At 40.7% G+C, this 24,627-nt stretch overlaps 1 protein-coding gene across 1 annotated transcript; it reads left to right on the top strand.

The window, feature by feature from the left end:
• Positions 1-1,500: 1,500 nt before the first annotated feature.
• On the top strand, positions 1,501-23,138 carry kcnk12 (potassium channel, subfamily K, member 12). The gene is made up of 2 exons (XM_082557842.1): positions 1,501-2,551; positions 22,124-23,138. The coding sequence occupies exons 1-2, from the start codon at positions 2,212-2,214 to the stop codon at positions 23,014-23,016; spliced, it is 1,233 nt and encodes a 410-aa protein (XP_082413968.1). The 5' UTR covers positions 1,501-2,211; the 3' UTR covers positions 23,017-23,138.
• The last annotated feature ends 1,489 nt before the right edge of the window (positions 23,139-24,627 follow it).

Raw genomic sequence — 24,627 nt, forward strand, 5'->3', positions numbered from 1 at the left:
TACACAGTGTTTTCGTTTTTTTTTTTTTACCTTGGTATTTCTGACAACATATTTTTATATCACAAAGAGTTATGATTGGATGTGACTCCTGCCAGTGCCAAAGACACAATATTTCACTGATGTCTTCTTTCATATCTCCGTCCTGGGCTTTCCTACATTTTGAGCTCCAGATTGGATTTGACAAGGACAGACTCAGAGGAGCAGAGATAACTGTGCGCAGTGTGCCCCTGTTCTGCAGTCTGCCTTCATATTTGTAAGCCAATTAACTAGATTAGAAAGCATGATCAATACAGCCACCTTATGCAACCCCGTTACTGTCAACTCATTAGAAAATTAACTACTGCCTGTCACAACAATGCCGATTCAACGCCCACTTTTTCGACTTGATTCTCACAGGATATGTTTTTTCTTTCTCATTAGCCTCACTCTCATTCACACGTTTCATTTATTATCAAACATAGCTTAGCCTATGACATCTGAAGTGACAGCTTGTTTGTGGCTCCTTCCTCTTCAGTTGGATAAGGTCTTTTTAAAGCCTCAGTCGATATTTTCACGGGTATTTAAATGGATCAGCAGCTCTCCAGGTCGACATTGATTTTGACCAACTGAACCCAGAGGAAACCGAGTAATTTGAACCTGGTGGGGTCTGTAGAAGTTTACTCAGCCGTGATCTGAAGAAAGTTTTGACCTGCTCTTGGCAGATGATTTTAGCACATGTGGCCACCGCCAACCCCAACTCCACCCCATCTTTTCTTAAACGAAAAATGTTTTAAATCTCCATCTACCATCAGGTCTTTTTTTTCTGGGTCGTTATTCAATCGGATCAAGTGAAAGGATGACAGCGGGGTGAGATCATGTCCGACTATCTTTAGGGTTTTTTTTTTCTTACTTTATGTTATAGGTACACTGGATATAACATTTTTTTTGTTTTGCATTATTTCCAGCGGTGGAATTTTAAAAAAAGTAAAGTTATAAGTAAAGTCATAAATAGTATTATTTAGTATTGTTGCTTACTTCCTCGTTGTCGAGGTTTATTTCATTTATTTAATTAAAAATCTATAAATCTCTATATTTTGATAATCAGTTAATCGTGGAGATATTTTTCAGCTTAGTATTGTTTTGCTATTGGCGCCTCCTGTGTGATGATTTCTTCTTTGCCGTGTTTTGAGTCACTGTGCGCTGAATATGGCGGTTTTGAATCTGTGAAATTGCAATCGGCATCATCGCCAAGCCATAATTTCTAACATTAAGGAGATAATTAGCATGTAATTAATATTTGATTAATTGAGAAAGTATGGCTTTTTCCACCGGTTTTTTTCTTCTTCTGACAGTTAAATTTTTGTGCCTCTGACTCTCCACTGAAGCTGTTAGGAATAGTTTAGTTTAAGGAGGTATAGCTTAATTTTGGTTCTGCTTTTGCGCCCGCTGTGCTGAAAGTGAGTTTCTAGAGAGTAGCCACAGTGCGCATGGCAAAAGATAGCGTCTGCACCGGAGTGAAAATGTAAATCTTGAGATCTGAAGACTACCCCATCTAAGGACGCATACGGGGATGCTGCTTATCTTCAGCCAAACGCACACCCCCTGGATTCGATGAGAGATTTCACAACACCCGCTGCTGATGGGATGCACTGTGCTACCACCAGTGCCCACGTTTAGACGACAGCTCCGCACTCCTGCAGAACAAGCCTGTGTGGAAACAGAAGACTTTACTTGTAAGGAGGGACGTGGTGATTTTTTTAGGCGCACTCATTTGTAACTTAGAGAATCTCGAGCGTCATTGTGATCTTTTGTGTGGGGGATCATTTTGGTGCAACGGAGGAGGGGTACCCGGTGGATACTACTGCTTGCTTTTGCTCAAAAGAAGCGCGCCCGGTTGGATTTAAGCTGCAGTCCACTTTACGCCAACTGCATTGCCACAAGGAGAGGGGGGGAATGTATCATGAAACTAGGCGCCTGTGGCTTTTCGCATTAACTCTTTGATGGATGTGCGGACTTAAATCCACAAGTGGGGTCGTTCTTTGTGCTTTTAAGCTATACATAATATCACTTCACAACTACAATGAGACAACGTGTCGGGAGAGGAATTGTTGCCCGGAGAAGTGGAGCCACAGAGCAGGACAGTGACTTCCAGAGGATACCTACAGACGAGTGAATGCCGTCTCTGATGTGGAGCTTGTCGCTGTCCGACGCGCGAGTGGTGCTGAAATTTGGATGATGCCTGGCCAGCGACTGCAAGACTGCCGCTCCCTGCACCTCAACGAGGACAACGGCCGCTTCGTTTTGCTCGCCATCCTCATTTTAGTGTACCTGCTGTGCGGCGCTGCGGTCTTCTCGGCTATAGAGAGGCCCTCCGAGCTGCGGGCTCACGGGCGCTGGAACGGGACGCTCCTCAACTTCAGTGAGACCTTCAACATAAGCCTGCAGGAGCTGAACTCCTTCCTGCGGGAGTACGAGGCTGCCATCGCCGCCGGAATCCGGGCTGACGCTCTGAGGCCAAGATGGGATTTTACAGGGGCTTTTTATTTTGTTGGAACTGTGGTGTCGACTATAGGTGGGTGATCTCTGCAGCATTCACTAAATCCCTGACCTCTTGGTCCATTCGGTTGCATCATGTTGTTCTCTCGACAGCATACATGTTGGAAAATATGCATTAGGGCTATTCTACATAAAACCACACACATGCCAAGCCCACATAAAGCTTTGTGTTAATAAAAGAAGAAGAAATTCCAGGGATGCTTGTCAGCCCATGTCGTGAAGACAGGAAACACTTGAATGGGTCTTTGTTACTGGATTGGATTAGAGGTGTTTTATTTTAAATTGTATTCATGATAAATACTGATATCCTTACTTTTTGTGTGGATGTCACATAAACTGGAGCTGCTTCCATGAGGGGGGCTTTCTTTCCACTGGCTTACATGCAGAATAAATGATCCAAATTATTGTGTTTTTCTTTCCAATCATGTGTTACATTTTGGCTGTGAGGGACTTTGGCACCGGGGACGGCATCTGACTTGTCTGCCATTTGGAACAGGGATGAGTTCCCTGGCTATAGGACAGCACCCACGGGTGCAACTCTTTTTTTTTTTTGGCCACGTTTCTGTTCAAACCAAAAGGAATGTCAATGAGAAGCCCCTTCTGCTCTCACCCCGCCCCCTCCCCATTTAACATTTACTTGTGCAATAGGTCAGAAAAGAGCAAGTGTCCCTCCCAGGGCACCCCGAGGGCCAATACTGTGGTGCACTGCATGCCTGATGGGCTCCAACACCCCCCTCCAATCATGCACACCCGCCCCTCACACCACCACCAGCATCACACCACACCCCGGACAGATAAAGCCGAGCCACAGCTTACAGTGAGTAAATGAGTGAGTGAATGCGAACAAGCAAATGAACACACTCCAGCAGCTGTCTCTGACCTTGGCCTAAACACACAAACACAATCTGTGTATACAGTGTGACACCTTCGGCAACTATTTTTAATTGAATACTGTGGCATAGGGAGTGATAAAAGAAAGCTGATCCACGTGAGCAGGGAACCTGTCACAACTTTATTTACTGTAGACCTGTCAGGAGAGCTTTATTAGTCCTTCTACCTCCTGCTCGCAGACACACAAAGGCACAGACACAGAGCACTCGGGGAGCCCGTGCACTCAGCTCACCGTGTCATGGGAGGGAACCACAGCAGCTGTGTTTGTGTACATGTCTGTGGCAGGTTGAAATCCTTTGTACTCCGGTTGTCAAACTGCATCGCTTTCTTTACCCAACAGGCTGATGATAAAAACTGACTCAGCAGCTTGCGGGGGGAAAGGGAAGGAGAAAAGAATGATGTTATGATGCTTTCTACAATATTTCCTCCTTTTCATGTGTTTGCATGGATTTCTGTCTAGCATTTCATCCTCCTTTGATCTCAACCCGCTCCCCCCCACCCCAACCCTCTGGCTTGTGTGCTACTTTTTTCTGCATGCTTGTGAGATGGTGATATAAAAGGGATTGTGGGGCCTCCCCACACAACTCTTTATCAGAGCGGCATCCCCCTGTGCACTCTAGACTTTCCTCCCAAACACTTCCCACCTCTGACTCTGCTGTGGCCGAGGCTTCAAATCAGCAGTGACTCTTTGCTCCCCTTGATGTGCCTCCATAGCATCACTTTGAAGAATGAAATAAAGCCGTGGCCACATGATGCATACTTTACCCCGGGATTTGGCTGGGTTCACTGGCCATCGGTGCTGCACACATTGTGTTGTTTTAGAATTTCCAAAAATCTGCAGTAAGTATCAAATCCACTGCAGCTTTTTCCAAAGCGTATGTTGAACAAATGCAACAAAACTAGCACTTTGGCCCAGATTGAAATCTCTGGTGTTCCCTCAGATTGGTTAAACTCTGACTTTTTTTTTATTTTCTGTAGCTGCACATTTCTGGTTTTGAGTGAAATTGTTCAAAAAAGAAGAAACAAAAGTTTGTCCAGCATTTATGCATGAGAGTAGCTGTGAGGAGCACATCTGCCTTCTGCCTGTATGAGGATATAGGCGGGGAGAGCAGAATAAACGGGGCAGGCATCAGATAAGACACCGATTAAATCTGAGATAGCATGAGCTGAGGTGGAGGTGGCTGCAAAGTGACTTGCACTGAACAGGCCAGTTAAATGGGCTTAAATAGTATGACCCATATGAGATTTGACAGTTGGATGCATAGAAAGGTATCGGCTGAGCTGTCACTTAACGTAGGTTGGAACTGAAAACAGCTGCCGGGATAACAGCTGAGCATGGCTGCTCGATATGCTTGATTTGGTGAGCAACGTTAGCACTACCTGTCATATACACAGCAGTATAATGACCACTTCACACAGTGCTGCCATTCAGTGTCACTTCTGATTAGTCCCAGTAATCACTCAAGGGGAGGCTACAATAAGAAAAAAACAAGCTTGAGGCACAAAAAGCATTTCCCTGTTGAGAAGCCCTGTCAGAGAAACATCTGTAAAATTTCTGACAGGTGAGCTCCAACTACAAACATTAACTTTTCTATCATGAATTCTTGAACAGCTGTTTATCTATGTTTCCTGTGAGCGGAGTTTCTGTGTGATGAGTGGGAATGGATGGGACATGTACAGCCAGGGCCAAGTGCATTAATGTGGAAGCAAAGTTATAAGCTCCTGCATATTTAACTCAAAGCCACCTACACACTCAAAAAAATCCCACACAAGTATCTAATGTGTGTCTAGCATGAAAATATAGACTGTTAGACTCTTTTCAGCCTTCTTGTATTGGTTGTATTGTATTGCCCCATATTTCTGGTTACTGTGTTTGAACTCACATTAAGGAGGGCACAAGAGTTGCATCAATAAAATGGATATTTATAGCCTTCAGGGCTGATTGATAGATGCTAGCTGCCAATTAGGACAGCTCTCTGTAGTCTTTTGAGAGCCTGTATGTCTCATTTTGAGTACCTATAATGGCATTTAGGAGAAACCCTTAGTCACTTTTACAGTGCTGGCAATGAAAATACTTGCCTGAGAATTAAGCAGCGAGGGAAGAGAATCAATTAGATTGAGAACTTTTAGCTTGTTGGGAGTTATTAAGCAGGTTAAGGCTGTTAGTTGTTCAGCAGTTTGTAACATTCAGTTGCAAATTTGGATTGTGTTCTGCACTGTTTATTCCTGAGGATAAACTCTGTCCTGCCCCTGGCAGCCACTGCAGCATCCTGCTCTATCACAACTATATCCACAAAGGCAGACAATGCAAATAGTAGTTTAACACACAGCACACAAAAGAGCCACATGCAGTTTCTTTTGCTTTAAATAAATCCTCACTGAACCTGCAGAAAACTTTCAAAATTAAGAGGAATGTCAGAAATGGACAAGACATAATCCTGCTTGATCCTGGCTGTACAGAGTAGCTACTGAGATGAAATGTGATCATTACGAACAAACTGTCCACATTAGCCAGACGGCTTTGAGCTTACTGTAGTGTTATGATGATATTATAACATAATAAGTGCCATAAAAACCCCGTTTTGTATTTATGTGTCAGATCACATTGAGAACACCTCTCAAAAGTGTAACTTAAAGTTGCATTAAACAACATTTCGACACTAGCAATCCCTTTTATGTGTTATACGTTACACAGAGAGGGATACTGCATAAATCTCTGGTTTCCAGTCAACTCTTCATGTGTTTTAGCTGCGTTTAGCTCTTAGATCTTTTAGTCTTTTAGTCTCACTGAGAGGCTCATTTAATTGTTTCCTGTGAGCTGTTAATTAGCAAAGAACCCCCTTGTGGAGTACACTAAATGTCCAGCTCTAAACAGTGGACAGACAAAGATAGAGATTAGTTGGTGAACATATTAAAGCACACAACAGCTTAAGGACCAGGTGGTGCCCTGAGTGGTTGAAAGAGCTAAAAAGGAAAGTCACTACTGGACTGGTCTGATTGAGATATTAAAACATAAGAGTAAACGATGCTTGTTGGATTACTAGTATGATGTTTACAGCATGTACTCTCTTATTGACCACCATTTTTTATAGAGTGCTTTATTCTAGGGGATTCTAACACTTTATCTTACATGCTTGGTCAATTTAGATTTGCCAGTTAAACTAGCTTGCATGTCTTGCACAGTATCCAGAGGAAATCCACGCAGGCACAGAAAGGCCCAAACCAGGTGACAGTGCTCAAAACCTGGCTGAAGGTGTCTTTGTTTGCCCAAATGAGTTTAAAATATACCCTGCTATGCTAATACAGCACATCTGCCAGGACAGTCGTCTAATATTTCATGAAACGAGATACATGGACAAAATATGTCAGTCCCTCAACTGAACTGGGGGCTGCAAAGTTGGTTCAGCAGAGTTTCTGAATTTGTGTTTATAGTCAGATTATGACTCTATTTCATGAATCCCATAACAGGAAAATTATTTTTTGAAGCAGTGTGTGAATATGCATTACTCTGCCAACTTTTCTAAAAGTCAACACCAAAAGTATCTGCGAAATCACGATGTATTCAGTCCAGCAGAGCGATAACCGATTCCTGTTAATGAGCAGCAGATCTGACTTAATGCCTCCGCTGCAGAAGGACAGGTTTGTTTTTTAACAGTCATTATTTCAAACATGATCACTTTGTAATCTCATAAACCAGCAATCAAAAAGCAATCAAAGCCATTCTGGCATTATATTGCATTTGTATTATAACTAGGTGACGATTAGAAAAAAAATTGTTAACTCAAGAAAGCTACAAGCGTGTTATGTAATGATAAATGTAAGAAAAGATTTAGAAACATTATAATCTTCAGCGTTTCTGGAGTGTTAGTAGACAATTAGGCCTAATGGCTTAGAGGGTATTATTCTCCTCATCTTCTGGTGCCAATTTAAAAAGTGCTAATTTGGCAGTCTCATTGAGTCTCACTGAGTCACACTTGTGAGGTTTGTGTGACCATGCCTCTCTGACCAAGGCCCGATGTATGCGCAAACCAAATTTGTTCTGTACTGTGCTGTCTTTTAATTCGTGTGCCTCTGAGGTTATAAGACAATGTCACCTCAGTCTGGTGAAGCGTGCGTTGGCATTTAAGCAGTGTGAAATGTCACATGATGGAGTGCGTGGATTCCTGAAGGCAGGCTGTGTTTTTGCTTTGATGTCGTGTTCTCATTTAGATTAACCACTTCGTGCTGCCTCGCTGGGACAAAACCATCTGTGTTGTTGTTACTGTTGGTGCATGTTATGAATGCGCCTTTGGGAGGTAGGTGGGAAAGGTTTGCAATCTGCGAAGGCAAAATCACTGCACAAAAATTTTTCAAGTTGTTCTTGTTGTCCGTCTCTCGCTTCAGCACTGTTGCTAGAGTGTCTCAAACAATGCCGATTCCCATCTAACGTCAGTCTCAGATCTCACTGCGCTGGACATAGTCCTTCTTTTAACACCGTTGTCTCATTTCTTTCTACTTACAACCCCAATTCTGAAAAACTTAGGTTGCTGTATATTAGTCAATGTCAATTTTTTTAAAAGGAGATGTACTTTACAAGAGAGTTTGAAAACAACAAAAACGAACCATATATCGATTTTAGTCCAATTTAAGTACAACAGCAAAATATAAAAACACAATAAAATTGACCCCCCAAAAAAGGCTAAAAAAAGACACCACAACATAAAAAAACCGGATGAGAATCAAACTGAGATCTAATTTAAAAAAAAAAAAGTAAATAAAAACAAAATGCAATGATTTATTCACAAGATCATAGAAAACATTAAAAAAAACTCACTGGATTAACTGTTAACATGTCAGCAACATGATCAGATGCAAAAAGGGCGTCTACGAGAGGCAGAGTTTCTCAGAAGTAAATACAGAGATAGCAAGAAGAAGCCATATGGCAACAGGAAAAGTCAAAGCTCTTTGTAGGGAGGCAAAGTGGAAAACCGTCAGACGAATTCTTTTTGGAAAACACAGTTCACCTGGCACAGCTCAAATCCACATGTCTTGCATATCTCAGGAAGTAAATGCAAAGCTGCATACTGAAGCAGCTACAAATGCTACAGCATTTGTAGGAGAAGAGTTGAACTGACCTTTTTGCAGTCCAGAATTTTCATTAAATGAAAGCATTCGAAGCGCGTTGAAATGAATTAAATATGACAAAGAGGGACTGTTGAGCAGCTAGAAGCCTATATAAGACAAGAACGGGACAATTCCTGAGACAATATTCCTCTCTAAGAAGTCCAACAACTGATCTCATCATTTTCCAAATGTTTACAGTCTGATGTTGAAAGAAGAGGGGCTGCTACACAGTAGGAAACATGGTCCTGTCCCAACTTTTTTGATATGTCTTGCTGTCATTAAATTAAACATAACCTTACAATTTCTTAAAATGGTATACTTTCTCAGTTTGAACATCTGAAAGGTTTTCTGTGTTCTGTTATGACTAGAATATGGGTTTGAGAAATGCAAATCATCATCTATTTCTTTGCATTTCTATACATTTTACATAGCATACCATTTTTTGTGGAATTGGGTTTGTATTAATTAAGTCACTTTTAAATTATATTGTAAGTTTTTGGGAGTATCACTGCCACTGTGTTACACAATAGACTGCTGAACTGCACACTCGATAAAAATTTCAAAGATCAGTTCATTTGAAGCTGTATGTTATGACTTTTTTTGTTTCTGGTTTTCCCCTTTCCTTTCTTCAGATCTCAGTGGCTGCTCAGTGACGCTGAGGAAATGTCACTGTTAAAAGTGGAAAAAGGGAAGTCCCCAGTCACATGAAAGGCACTGGGGGTCTTTTTAGATTAGTCCAAACACTCGGGGCAGAAAAATGTCTCACTAGGGATTAAGTAAACCTGTTGTGTACCACTTCTGCATAAGACTTGCATGGGATTTTGTCTAAAATATGGGAATGCAATATGTCTCATTTTTGCCCTAAAGCTTCCTTATGCAATATTTTTTGTAAAGCACTGGGAGGCGGGAGGGTGGACTTATGATGAAAAGCAGGAAATTATTACATGAGTTTGGAAGATTAGTTTGGTCACTAAATTGAAGCTAAATGTCGTTTCTGGCTTCAAGCAGAGACGGGGTCCAGACGACTGTAACCTCTAACTCCACAGCTCCAAATTATTTTCATTTTCAAACTTACAGTTTTCAGTCCCAATCATGTATGGGACTTGACTGACAGGAGTCACTTTGACTCCTTATAGGTGCTGCTAATAACATTATCAATAGCTCTGTTCTGTTTAATCTTTGCAGGGTGACAGTGAAGCAGCATGCACAATATCATAATAAGAAGCTAAATAAAAGTTAGTTGTACTACCCTATCATTACTATCAGCAAGTGATTGCCAAAGTGATTATTTTTTCACATACAACTCCCCAAGTCCAGGGATCTTTGATATTATAATGTTTGTTCTCTGGCTTACAAGATAATAACTTGCCAACTCATACCGAGTTGCAAAGTAAAACAAAGAGTCATCCTGCTGACACGGACATGTTGTATTACTGTTCTCACTATAAAAGCTTGTAGACATGCTAATATGCTAGCTTTGCCATCAGCTACTTCACATTTAAAGTAGTACCTTAACCATTATTTAGGTTTTGCATGCACATGATCACAAACCTTGTGACATTAATTTTTTCCATCATTTTGGACATGTGACAATGATGGTGACATGTAGGCTCAAGGGCATAAGATACCATTCCCACAGGCCATCTAGCTGGTACTGGTCAGGAGGGAAAAATGACTAATCACGACTAGTTAGTTCTAAAGTCCCACTAACACAGACCTACAGACCAGTTAGCGACTCCCTTGCAACCACCTGTTGCGAAAAAAAATATTTCCTAACTGGTTGGCTAAAACCTCTTTATGATTGCTTCAGTTTCTAGCATATCATTGCAGTAGTATTTTGAATGGAAGTGATGAAAGTGTCTTTAAACATCGTACAGCTACTCTCCATAGTGAAATTGTGAAAAGTGCAACACAAACTAAAAACGGAAACTATTTGCCTTCAAAGTAAAAGTTGGGAAACATGTTGGCTTCCGCACTGAGGTATAGCTTTTCCTCTGAAGGCAAACTTTGTTCACTTCTAGGTTTGATCTGTAGCTGACCAGTTTGTCAGCAGGAAGAATCCCCAGTGGCTGCTTTGATTTTCATTCTGTAAATGAAGTAGGCCTGTGGATATGGCCTCCTGTTACACAGAAGTACATAACTGGACCTGGCTTAGATGAACCAAGATGGCAGATGGTGTGATGCATCCATAGTTTTAAGGCTGCAGATCTGAAACTTAGAAGCATCTTGGGGCTTAAAATAAATATATAACTGAGTCATCTACATAGCAGTGATAAGAAATGTCCTTAAAAGTGCTTAAAGTGCTGAAGTCAGAGCAGATGTAACAGAAACAATAAGGGCCCTAAAACAGAACCTTGTGTCACACTCTAGACAAGAGAAATGGAAGAGAGCCTGAACTGAACACTATGTAACAAGTTATCACAGAAGACTCTGAGAAGAGCTGTTTCAGGGGACTAAGTACAAAACACAGACTAAAAGTTATCAAGAAAGCTGCTTAGCTACAACCCTGCCTAAACCCTCCAGAGCCAGGGCAATTATAAAGGACCACCTCCATCCTAACCACCACCTCTTCAACATCCTGCCCTCTGGAAAAAGGCTCAGATCCATCAGGTGCAAAACCAACAGACTAAAGAACAGCTTCTTCCCGTGGGCTGTCAGAACTATTAATGCAAACTAAAAGTGTGTAAAGACTTCCCCAACACATCCACCCTGACACTTCTGTTGATCATCTATGTGCAATATCTCAGTCTTTCCATGTTACGTGCAATATTTTTGGCTCATGTGCAATTATTTTGGTCCCAGTCTGTTTCAATGTTTCCTACACATACGCCATGTATATAGTTCCACTCACATATGTATACATATACACTGTTTTTTATTTTATTCTATTTATTTATTTATTTATTTATTTATTTTCCGCCTTCGTTGTATATTGGTTTCTCTTCTTCTTACTTTAGCACCTTTGTGGTTCAGCTACCCAATTTCGCTGTGCAAGAAACTGCACAATGACAATAAAAAGCTCTAAGTCTCTAAGTCTAAGTCTAAAGACTTAACAATAAATTGTAATTTTGAGATTGGCCTGCAACTGCTAAGATGAGAGGGGTTGAACTTTTGCTTTAAAGTTATTTTTTAAAATATGTTGGTGAAAGTTACATTAGCAGTAAAGTTTAAACCAAAATTAAAAGACTAGAATTAAAATGTGTCCAGATAAGAAATAGCTGCTTTCATTCATTTATTTTATCCCTCCATCTCTTCCACTCTCTCAGATCCTGTTGTTCAAAAGTGTTTCCCACTGTGAAGCAGAAATACATGTGCATGTGTGTTTCTGTGGTACAGGGCAAACCTACTGGGAAGCCCAAGCTTCAATAAATCTCCATCATAGTTAATTGCTGCTGTACAGAAAGGCTGTACACACCTCTGTGCTCTGTCGCAGCAGGTCATAAATCTGGTCTGACTTGGCATGTACTCGCCTACGTACAGTAACTCACAGACGTAAACCATCACGGCCAAGTGATACCAAGATCATTTTAGAAGACACAGCAAATTTGCTGGGCTTCATCTTCCTCAAGCTGATTAGCATTTCACTGATTCTGCTCTTTGCAGCAACATGGCACTGGGAAGATAAAACTCTCTGTGTGCTTTGCATGAAGTCTTGTGACCTTCTCTGTGTCAGGGTTAATTTTTACAGTCATTCATTTAATTTTTTTTACCTGCTGATAACATTTTGATCATTGCCAATTTATCAGGCAACCCACTGGGACTGACGCATAGTAGTCATTGCTGACTTGCAGCTATGAGAGTTCAAAGTTTCCCCATAAGCAGAAAAAGTCTGCATCCTTTTTTTGGTAGGTTAGCAACCTCTGATGAAGTAAAAGTGAGACAACCACTTTCAGAGCAGGAATGAAGCTTTTTTAAAAATCAGTTTTTGCACTAGTTGAACATTTATCTGCATCTTGGGTCATGTTTATAAATAGTTATCAATGTTAATGAGCTAACAGTAAGTTGGTGAGCATTGTGATTTGGCAGCCATCCATCTGTCTGTTCATGTAAAGGAGGGGCTGCTTGTGTAAGAGCAGAGAGAAAAGGGAGAACAGCACTTAGCCATGCTCCAATATTACATCCTTTAGTGGATAAATTAAAAAAAAATACATTGAAATATCATTTAATGTGAATGTGTTTGATTAAATGTCAGATTTGGGATTAACCAAAATTCTCTAGAATCTGATCACTTTCACTTTAAGGAGCTAAACAGAGCTAACGCAACAAAAGCATATATTTTGGGCTTGACCTTTATTCATGCGATTAATCATCATTATTAGATTAAAAGATGAAGAAACGGACCAAATATCCTGAGTTAGGCCAAACACTGTCCTTAAATGTTCTTTAATGTGAGAATAATCATTCGGTCTAGCTGAATGAGCGTCTACACCAACCACCAGCTCGTCTGACTGTAGCTTAATATCACAGCCCTGCACAGAGCTTTTGCCAGCCATCATATGGACTGAAATCACTCAACAGACCTTCTCTCTAATATAAAATCTTTCATTGTTGCCACCTAAATATTGATTTATCATGCATTTTTATTTTTATATTGAAAGAATTATTACCCTTGTAGTAAAAACAGGATGAGATACAGCTGAGGATATTCTGTCCGCATTCACAAATTCTTCTGTTACCTCCAAGCTGGCAGCCTGTGGCACAGTCAGCCACTCTCAGACTCACAGTGGGCACATTTGTTTAGTATAAAGTAAAACATTACTTAACTGTGAGCAACAGAGCTTTCTTTCATCCATTCTCCCAGCTTCTTGTTTCCCTGTGTATGAGCAAACATCATTATTGTAGCTGCTCAGCCTTAATTTATAGCCTGAGCTTTCACGTTAGCAGGAAAGGAAAAGTCATTAAAGCAAATTTATGCTGACCCCAAGCAGTTGCTGCATTTATTTCTTTTTCTTTTTTAATGCAGCAGAGCTGAGAAAGACATACACAATGTGACATGCAGACATGAGATTTTGCAGGTCTTAAAATTAGATAAATATAACCTCAGATGACAACATATAACATGTTATATCATGCTGTTATTTATTTATTTTTAATTAAGGCAAAATGCAAAAGCGGTGTGTGAAAAATTAAGTACACCTTTACTGATCCCTGCTTACTGGAGTTTAGAGGGTAAGTAGCAGCCAGGTGCTGATTAACTAATGCATTTAATTAACTGATCATGAGCAAGTGTGAGCACCATGTATGTTAACACAATGCCAAAGAAGGAAAGACATTAGCAGTTATCCTAGAGACGAAGCTGTTGCTGCCCACCAGTCTGGAAAGGTTTATATGACAATTTCAGAAAAGTTCAAGTCCATCGTTCAACAAAACAAAAAGATAATTTACGAGTGCAAAACACTCCAGACTGCTGCCAATCTTCCCAGGAGTGGACATCCCAGCAAATTGACCCCAAGGTTAGATCGTGCAATGCTCAGAAAATCTGGTTAAATCTCCTCAGGCCTTAGTTAACATATTCAATTTCATGACAGTACAATTACAGAAAGACTGAACAATTATGGTTTTCTTTGGGGTGGCGATAAGAAATTCTCTTCTCTCGTAAAAGGACGCAGCAGCACAACTTAGGCTTACAAAGGTGCATCTGAATCACAAGACTTCTGTCATTTGGACAGATGAGACTAAAGTAAACATAGTACAGCACTAACAAAAACACCTCATATCAACTGTCAAGACCGATGGTGGATGTGATGAGTAAGGTTTGTTTGCAGTCAATCATAAACTTGTCTGTATACCAAAGTATTCAAATGAAATGGCATCTACAGTATCTGATAGTTAAAGCTGGGACTGGCTTATGTAACATCACAATTATCCAAAATCCACAACAGAATGTCAGAAAAAGAAAAGAAGCAATGACCCGGTCAGTCCTGACCCCAATCAGGCTGTGCATAAATTAATGCCTTGAAACCTCAATGAACTGAACCAGTGATGAAGAGAAGAGAGCCAGAACTCCTCATCTATGATGTGGGAGGCTGATAAAGTCATGCAGAAAATGATTACTTCCTGTTACTACTGCTAAAAGTGACTCTACAAGTCTTTATTTTAGTATTTAGATAACTTTTACACCTGTTAAGGACAAGATAGTTCTTGTTTTACTAGGTCCTGATATGTAACACTTTATTTTCTTTTTGCCGTCACGGTATGAGGATAACATGTTTATAACCTATTAACTGAACACGCGGGCTTATCATGCTAATCACAGGGTTGTAGTGCTCCACTTGGACAGGTGTGTTTACTTTGCAGACTTAAACGTGAGAGTTTTGTGCAGCCTTTATTCAAATATTTACAGTGCACACAGTACAAGATAATAGGAAGCACGAGAACATGGCCTTTAGAGCCATAGCCAGAAGCTATTAAACTGATGAGAGAAGGACTTCTCAGCCGTAAGAAGGAACAAAATCTCTGTTACTGTTTGTAAATAAACACTGCAGCCACATGAATCCTGATTTTGTATTTTCCTTATTCAAGTCCTGACTTAATTTTTTTCATGCCGCAGAGGTGAAAAACAGAGTGAAAACTAAACACAAAAGAGTAAATGTGCTGCGCATCCAAAGAGAATGCAACAACCCCCCCCCCCTCCTTTTTCTTTTGACAACAAATCAATACAGACTACAGTGGAGTCATCAGTCCTTTCGGCTCTTTTTGCCAGTGAATTAACTGCTGGGACACGATATAAAAAGCCAGACCAAATTCAGTTATGGGGGAGCCAATTTAATTATAAAAGAATCAGAGAAAAATATTCAGGTTGTGCTCAGGTTTCTGTTACGTTGCTATCTCTCACACGGTGTGTAAATTATTTGCACAAAATGTTACTCTGTGATTTATATCTGCATCGACCCGCTTTAATGAATGGTACCCAAAGGTTTCTTGCAGATAACGTCAGTCCGATATTTCTTCTAATAGGGTGGTGTGGCACAAGACGCTCTTTAACAATCCTTTGACTTGAAGAACAGATACCAGTAATGCACTGCCTATAAATTAAACGAGTGTGAAATTCAAATCCAGGCTGTTTTGCTTCAGGCACCCTGGCTTAGGTTTTTTTTTTTTTAATATATAATGCTACAGTCTTTGTTTAATTTGTATGTATGCAGTCAACAGATACAACAACGCAGCCACATCTCAAGCAAAACTTGGCATTGCGTCCACTCTATCATCTGCTTTTTGTAAAGCTGGCAGCACAGTGTGAACATTCCTGTTATTCCAGTCTGCCAGTAATCTTGGCAACTCCTCAGCAGATGGTGTGGCGTTGATGTCTCAGGTCTGGCCATGCTGCTGCTTCCTCGGCCCTCTGTCCTCTCTGCAGACCCCCACTACGCCGCGCCCGTGACTAATGATTTCCTGTTTGTCACAGAAACACAGCCATCAGAGGGCATTGCGTGGCATTTTTCCGCTGCGGCTCTTATCGGGCAAATTTAGGACTGTTCCCACTAGTGGAAAGCAGTTTGAGTAAGAGTTTGTTTTTTAAGTATATTAATTGGGGACACGGGCCAGTAGGATGCCAGGATGAGATTTTTGCTTTGCAAAACAGTCATATATTGAATCTGTATATCTGTATATATATATATATATATATATATATATATATATATATATATATATATATATATATATATATATATGTATAGTGAAAATACAGCACTTTTAGTTGCCCTTCGTTCTCTTGTGGATTTCCATTAGGATTTTATACCCACTTGAATTGGCTTTATTTTATATTTGCCTTGCATTGTGTCTTTTCTATCCATTTTGGTGCAGCCAATCAATTCTGACCTTACCTGACGTTACCTTGGTCCATGCAGACTGGTTGTAACATAAGACATGCACTCAGCTTCATGATGACTGGCCTTATGAGGCTTTTCCCCCCCCATAAACTAAATCAATATCCCTTTTTCTGGAAACTTTATTTTATAAAAGTTTAAAGTGGCCTTTGATTAAATATGACACAAGCACCAAGGTGCGCTCTACTGCACACACCTGGTATGGATTAGATTACTCCACCATAATTTTCTTTGAATTGACAGTTAGATCATATTTCCAGTTTCTATTTGGGCCTGGAGTGTTTGCACGGTTTTCTATCAGAATTAATGTGTATTAATCCCACGCACAGAGAGGTGGCAATTTATAGGGAAAACACGAACTGACCAAGCATTACTTTAAATCGATAGTGTTGGTCTGACTGATCGTCCTTATTGCATAATGAAAGATTTTTATCCTGACAGGAGCAGAGACTTACAGGAAGACATTGCCATTTGCAATAAAAGTAATAAATTGGTCCCAACAGACCAAAGCTGAAGCCTGTACTTAGAGTTGCCAACTTTTTAACTATCAAATAAGGGACACTCTGGTGTGCCAGAAGCACAATGCACAACCAGCTGGGCATAGTGTAAATACACACTGTATGCAACGTTGCAGGTAAAGGTCAATATACGCGGGACGAACCAATTTTGCTCATTATACGGGATGTCCCAGGAAAAACAGGACAGTTGGCAAACCGACCTGGACTATGAAGTAGGATTTAGGGCTAAGTGAATCAAACAAGAGAGTTAACTCTAATCTGAGCATATTGCCATGGTCATGTGCTCCAGAGCAGATTATGTTGGAGATAAGAGATCAGCACTCACAAACTCACCTCCTGCTGACCAATCAGTTCACTTGTTTCATCATTCCCAAAAGATTTCCTGAACCTCTATGAGATAACGTTAGAGTCTAAAGTTATAGAAACAATCTAAAGTATTTGTCTTTATGTGACGAGAACCAACAAGAAATATGGATCCTTAGGAAAACATATTCCCCTCCAATAGCTGCAACCAAGTTTAAAAAACTTTAATTGGCGTAGAAGCCTTGAAATAGCAATATAACCCAAAACAAGGCAAATCTGACCTTTGCTAGTTGTCGATCTTGCAAAAAATCTGTATGTCAGCCTCCTAGTTGGAATTTTGCTCTAATATTTATTCCTTAGTTGTGCTCAGACTATCCAACACCACCTGGGCTGCCGCTGAAAGAAGCGAGTTGAAAATGTCTCACACACCACATGAATGTTTTCATCGCAGGAACATATTCATTTGTAGTTTAGTGTCTAAGTCAGATCAGAATACCCAGTTGTAATCTTAATGATGGGTTTGTAATTAACTGAAACAGTTTCCAGTCATACAGGCCACTCATAGCCTCCTTCTCTGCTGCATTGTCATATAGGCTCCTAGGAAACATGAGGGAGGGAAGAGGGATAATGAAGTACAGGTGAACTCAATCAAGGTGCTAACGAGGGGTGGGAAAAGGAAGGGGGCAACATGTGGAACCTGGCTTGAAAGTTAAACAGGAAGTAAAGTGAAAGATGCTGCAGCCACAGACGGGGAAACCAATAAATCAAACAGACGTGGAAAACATTGAGGAACACGGAGTTCCTGAATGCCTCCACTTGCAGGGCACGAGTGCTCACTCAGAGGTTTCATGAGCTTGTCTCGTGAATTTTATTCTGTTGCCTTTATAGTTGTGGCAACGTAACCCGCCTAGGAGATTTTTAAAGACGCTTGACAGCATTGCACTCTTCTTTTCACTCTGGTTTTGGTCTTCAGTAACTGTTGAACAAATGGACTGGTACTTTTTTCCTGAACCTTTCTGCTCTTACTGCGCACTTAAAGCACTTTTACACTGCAAACCAGATTCACGCATTCTAAAAGCATACTTTTCTGCCACTAAACATTTTACCTGTCATCGACACACTCATACATCACTGAATGGTTCAGTATATAGTCCAAGGACATTCGTGACTTTCAAATCAGAGGAGCCAAGGATAAAAAAAAATAACGTGCCACCCTCCACCTCCAGGAGCCACAGGCACCTGCTTTTGATGCAGATGCAAAATTAGTCTAAAGAGAGCAGTTATATAAAATCAAAACTTTCGTAATAGTGCACAGAATGGTGCTGAAACACTTCATATAGCTGAGAGGAACTGCAGAGTTTGAACATAATTATCTGTAGGTTTCCCCAGATAAACAGAGCCTTTGAAATTATAATCATCAAAGCCATTGTCGTAAAAAAGAAAAAGATTACTGCAGCTTGAAACTTTGGTTTGAGTGCCACAGATCTGGATTGGATTGGATCTGAAAGTTGAAAAGTATTGTGAGGCAAACTGACTGACTGACTGGTATATTGGCAATAACCAAAACCAATATTTGCAGCCTCATCTCCACCTGTAAAATTGCCCCTAATCCCTCACTATAACACTTCAGTGAATACATCTGTATGCTTATGAGGAAATTATTTCTGCTGCCTCATTGTTTCTTTACACAAACTGCTATTGAATAGCACATTTCATCTCAATTTGCCAGAGGAAACGTCACTCGACTGACATGAAGAGTGATTGAACGGTGCAGTGTTATTTACTGCAATAGCTGCTATTAACTCTTTTGTGCAGCGATCTCTGCAGATAATGAAACGTCTGTTAAGTGTTTTAGATTTTAGAGTGGCTCTTTAGTGCAAAAGCTGATGATTGATTTCTGCTTAGAGGCGAGCACACTACTAAGCGAATCAAGTTAAGTGCAGAGCATTCGTAATCTCCATTGATATATCTGTAAAAAAAAAAACACACAGTAATGAGAGCTGTTTGTTTAGGTCCTAACTTTACTGTGGGACTTAATGAACCCTTTGTCGCTGGACTGTAATAAAAGCTGCTCAGTTTAAACTGTATCAGCAGCAAAGTGAATATGATTTACACTCGACTCTCGGTGATAAAAGGTTGGATTCACTACCGTGTAATAGCAATTTCCCTCTATTTCATTTCGCCCACCGTCAGATAATCATTAGATCATCTTTTTTTCTTCTTCTCCTCTTAAAACTGTCACATTGGTAAGTAATGGATACTAATGGCGCCGTTTCCATCATTTTCTTCCTGGTTGAATCTCTGGTGTCTAATTATGTGGGTAAGCATCATTAGTCATTAGAGCATAACATCATCTTCTGTGTTGAGTTGAGCATACTTTATTTAATGTTAATGAATAAATGTTCTCAGAGGGCTCTGTCTGAATTGGATTTGCACACGTATGATTTTCTGCCTTATCAAGTTCGGCCGAATTAAATGAGTCATCTTGGCTGAGACCGGGTGGGTAAAATTGATGTTTTCACAAAAGTCAGCAGTATTTTTAAGCGTTTTTAAAGAATAAATGAAGAAGTCTTTGAGAATAAAAGTAACACAGAGTTTAGCATCTTTTGGTTTTGGCTCTCCTGCACTTTGGTTTCTAATATTGTCCTGTTTTCCCTACTGTGTCCTGACACAGTAGTCTGGAGTAATGGCTCTGAAATGCTACACTGAATCGATGCCTGGTGCCTTTTCCTCTCTTAGGTAATTTACTTGGTAATGAGAGACGGTGCGGAAGACTGTCTCTGTGTGCCCTGAGAAGATGTAAACTGTTTTCCCTATGATTCAGCTCAGTTAGAGAGACTTGGACTGCTAATTAATTAACTATGAAACACTGAAATAGGATTTCACTGAAGGGCTTAATTTGGGTAATCGCTGCCCCTCACCTTTCAGTTGCTTCGGTGTATGTTACTTGAACTTTGTAATGGTCACAAAAGCAGATTATGTCATGTCTGGAATGAAAACCACCGTACGTACGCGTGTGTGTAGGAAGCCATAAGGTGTGCATGTGTGGACGCGTGGGGCTTATATTCCCTGTTGTCCATAAAGCAATTTGTATCAATCAGTGTTGATCTAAATGACCCATCGTGTCAACAGCAAACCTGCGTGAGAGTGGTTTTCAGTGCTAGAGATAAGGGCAAAAAAGCCATTTTGTCTATCATAAAGGAAGTATTGTCTGGATATTGATGTCATTTATTACTTGACAAGGGTGGCTGGTGGGAAAAAGGGGTAAAGCACAGCCCTAATGCACTGAGAAGATTGAGAACGAGGATAGCCATGATGGAAAAATCAATTAACCTTGGCCTGAAAGTGAACTGCTTGATCTTTCAGCACGATTTTATTTGTTGACAAATATACCATCTGCTGTTCTGTAGATAAGGGGCTCGACACTCTGTGTGCGCTTAGGTGTGTGTGTTCAATTTGACCTTGGACAGAGCGTCCCAAGCATGCATACAAATAACCACTTAAAAAAATATATATATACATATGTGTGTGTGTGTATATATATATACATACGTATGGATATATGTGCAGAAAATTTGCACATGAAAAATCAGTCAGTGGGAGAATATGCATGTAGCAGGTCTCCTGCAGAAGCTGCATAGTATTTCTATACTGGCTGTTTTTTAGAGTATGCTTTGCACATATAAATTCATATAATGTTTTACACAATTTTTATTTATACCGGGTTTTGGAAATTAATCAAGAAGGAAAATATATGATGAACTGCAGATTTCACGACTTCTCTGCAATGTGGGGTTTCCATAGTGGCTCCAGTAATAGACACGTTGGTCAGATGCTTTTGTTTTGTAAAATAGGATACTGGATGGATAATAAGCACATTTTGTATGGGCGGCAACCTCTGCTATTTATTTTACCTCTCATTTTAATTGAAGATAACGACTTAAATTATTGTTTTGCCTTAATTGGTTCCACCCTTTTCTCTTCCAAGTATTTGACCTGATGCGAAACAATGCCATGCCCAGATATCAGACACATGTTTACATCAGAGCCAAACCTGTGGCACTCGAGTTTGAGGAGTGCTCCTTCAACACGCAGCAGAATCCATAAACATCCTCCCTCCTCTGCTCTAATAACCACTTCCTCAGCTTGAACACTCGCTCAAAGTGACTAAGAAATCAGGCGATAGCAGGAAGCCAGACGCAGCTGAAGAGGGGGGGGGGGCATATTCAGAAGGCTTAACCCAGCTTATTTTTGGCATCCTCTTCTCGATATCCTTCTAAGTTATTTGATTTTTCTTACTCACAGCAATAAAAATATGCTGAATATACAGAATCAAGGTTTTTCACAATCAATTTTCACTATACAAATGGTTCTTTTTAAAAGATTTAACTATTAATAACTAATAATACAAGTAATGGCTTAAATATCTGCAAGGATTTAATATTGAATAAGCTGCTACACCATTATTGGACATATTTCTTCATTTTTTAAATTATGATCAATTTTTTTCTTGTTGGCAAATATTTATATATTTTGGATTTTATCGCTTTCCCCTTATTCTCTCTCACAGTGCAAAACATAATTATCACACAGTTCCTTTGTCTCTGTATATGACTTTTCAGACACTAATCTTCCAGTAAAAGCTTGCATTCTCATATCAGCATCGAGTCAAATTATCATGCAGTACTTTCTGTACATAATTTGTATTTGCACAGCTAATCCTCGGCTTTACGTCATTTTAATTACTAGGCAAAATGTTTTAGAAGAATGATTCAAGCCTCATTTAATCCTCTTTTAGATTTTGAGGTTATTTTTCTTTCACGGATCACTTCCCTGGCCTGAAACTCACTTCCTGTGAGGAAACTGCAAACATCTCGTAGGTGAAAATCCGGTCGTGGCCTCTGCTGCATGGCTGAACGCGTGATATCTTTTCTGTTTCTGCAGGTTTTGGGATGACGACACCTGTGACAATTGCAGGCAAAGTTTTCCTGATCTTTTACGGGCTTCTGGGCTGTGCCGGAACCATCCTTTTCTTTAACCTCTTCCTGGAGCGCATCATCACACTGCTGGCTGTGGTGATGAAGGCTGTGAGGGAGAGACGAATCAGGAACAGCGGCCTACTCCCACCAGGCATCCGCCATGACTTCTCAGCCTACTCCCTGCCAGGATGGAAGCCCTCGGTGTATCACGTGATGCTGATACTTGGCCTGTCAGCCATCACCATCTCCTGCTGTGCATCAGCCATGTACACGCCCGTTGAGGGCTGGGCTTACTTAGACTCTCTCTACTTCTGCTTTGTCACCTTCAGCACCATTGGCTTTGGGGACTTTGTCAGCAGCCAGAGCGCGGCTTACGAATACCAAAGCCTTTACAGGGTGGCCAACTTCTTTTTCATGCTAATGGGTGTGTGCTGCATCTACTCGCTATTCAATGTTATTTCTATTGTCATCAAGCAGGTGCTCAATTGGATGCTGGAGAAAATGAGCTGCCTGTTTTGCCAGCGCTGCAATAACGCTAATGCTTTCCTGGGCAGACGCAATGCCATCCGCCCGGGTTCCAAAGGTCGCCAGCGTCGGTTTGGTCAGCCGCCCGACTCAGACGGACCTTGTGACAGTGACGCAGAGGGCCGCAGATTATCGGGGGAGATGATCTCCATGAAAGACCTGGCAGCCTCTAGCAAAGTGTCGCTGGCCATCATGCAGAAGCAGCTGTCTGAGTCTGCCAACGGATATCCCAGGACAGTATGCGGCAGCTCACGCCATAATGGTTTCTCTGGGGGGGTTGGTGCTCTGGGTATCATGAACAACAGACTGGCAGAGACAAGTAACTCCAGGTAGAGGGTGTGGGGGGCACTTTACACTCGTACTGTAATAAGAACCCAGAGGTTGATCGCCATATAAAAACACAAAAAGTTTTGTCTGAGGTTTTTTTTTTTCTCGAAAGGGATTGCCAGTGTAATATCGACATGCATGATACATATGATTTTTTTTTAAATACTTTTGTTTGGCCTGTGATAATACAGGTATGATAATAATGGTGATGATTTTAATGATGATTTGGTGATGATGGTGGTGGTGATGGTATGAAGAGAGAAGCACAGAGTCATCAATAGAAAACATAAACTGACCTGGAAGCGTGGGAACCAACAATCGCCCATTGACCTCAGTCCCAACCCAGAACAAACTGAGTCTCAGACAAAGTCTCTTATACATCAGTGTTATTCTGCAGAGGACACAGTCTGCTACACTCGCTCTATCCTATCAGACTTATACAACTTTAATGACGTGCTGTAAAGCAGTCAAGGGAAACGTTCAGCACAGTATTTACTGTTTGAGGTTTTGCCAGTTTATTTAAATGTGCGTACTGAATGTTGATGTAAAAGGAGCGTAATCGCCGAATGATATAGCACATACTGATCTATGCATTATATGTTTCTCATGCATTTTTTTGCACCATTCCTACGATTGCGCAGAGCCCCCCCCCCCCCCACCCCCCCCCACCCCCCCCCCCCCTTGTTTTTCTCATCTATCCTCAGGTGATTGGTTTCATTTTTGTTCCTCTTGCATTGCTCAACATGGTGAAAAAGAAAAGAGTTGAAGAATAAAAATCCATTTCTGGAAAAAAAAAAAAGGAACTGGTCCTCTTATCAGCTAAGAACATGCTTCAGCGGCCAAAGACTTTGACTCAAAGGGTAAAAGAGGGCACCTTCCCAACTTCTTCTCTCTCCTCTTTTTTTTTTTTAAAGCTTACAGCTGTCTGCGAAGGGAAGTAAACGATAAAGCTTTTCTAATTGTTCGTCCACTGCAGCATGCAGACATGTATTTGGAGAGCTGAATATATAAGAAACAGCTTTAAGGATTTATAAGGTATGTATGTATAAGAAAGTGGAAGGAGTTTGACAAGCAAATAAATTGCATGTGGCTTTATTCCATGGGCACATTATGTTAAATGATGCTGACTGAGCACGGCCGGGTCAGTCGTAGTCGCTAGACTGAAAACTGATTCATCATTGTAAGGATTTGTTTTCACTGATGGATGCTTTTTTTTCTTTTTTGTGCATTTTGAGTGAAAAAAAAAGGAAGAAGAAGAAGAAGAAGAAGAAGAAGGCCTAAAGTCCTGCAAAGCTTGATTTTTTTGTCTTGAGTTCAGCATAAATGTGCAGCCAAGGTTTTATGGATGGAGGGTGTTTGCGGAGGATATGGTTGCCCTGTCAGGCTCACGATCAATGTCCCTGTTGCCGGCAACTATCTATTCCGAAGCGGCGGTGTGTGTGTGAGATTTAAAGCCACGTGATGGCGTTAGATGTTTGTAAACAGCGTGACAGAGGAGGAGAAATTGATAGTTAAACTGTCCGGGACACGTTGATGAAGAGGAGGGAAGCAGAGAGAAAAGAGGTGGCCAATGCAAATCGATGGTCTCTCTCAACCAATGGCTCAACTCTCCCATCT

The sequence above is a fragment of the Aulonocara stuartgranti genome, assembly GCF_965226115.1.
Source record: "Aulonocara stuartgranti genome assembly, chromosome: 13".
NCBI classification, from domain to species: Eukaryota; Metazoa; Chordata; class Actinopteri; order Cichliformes; family Cichlidae; genus Aulonocara; species Aulonocara stuartgranti.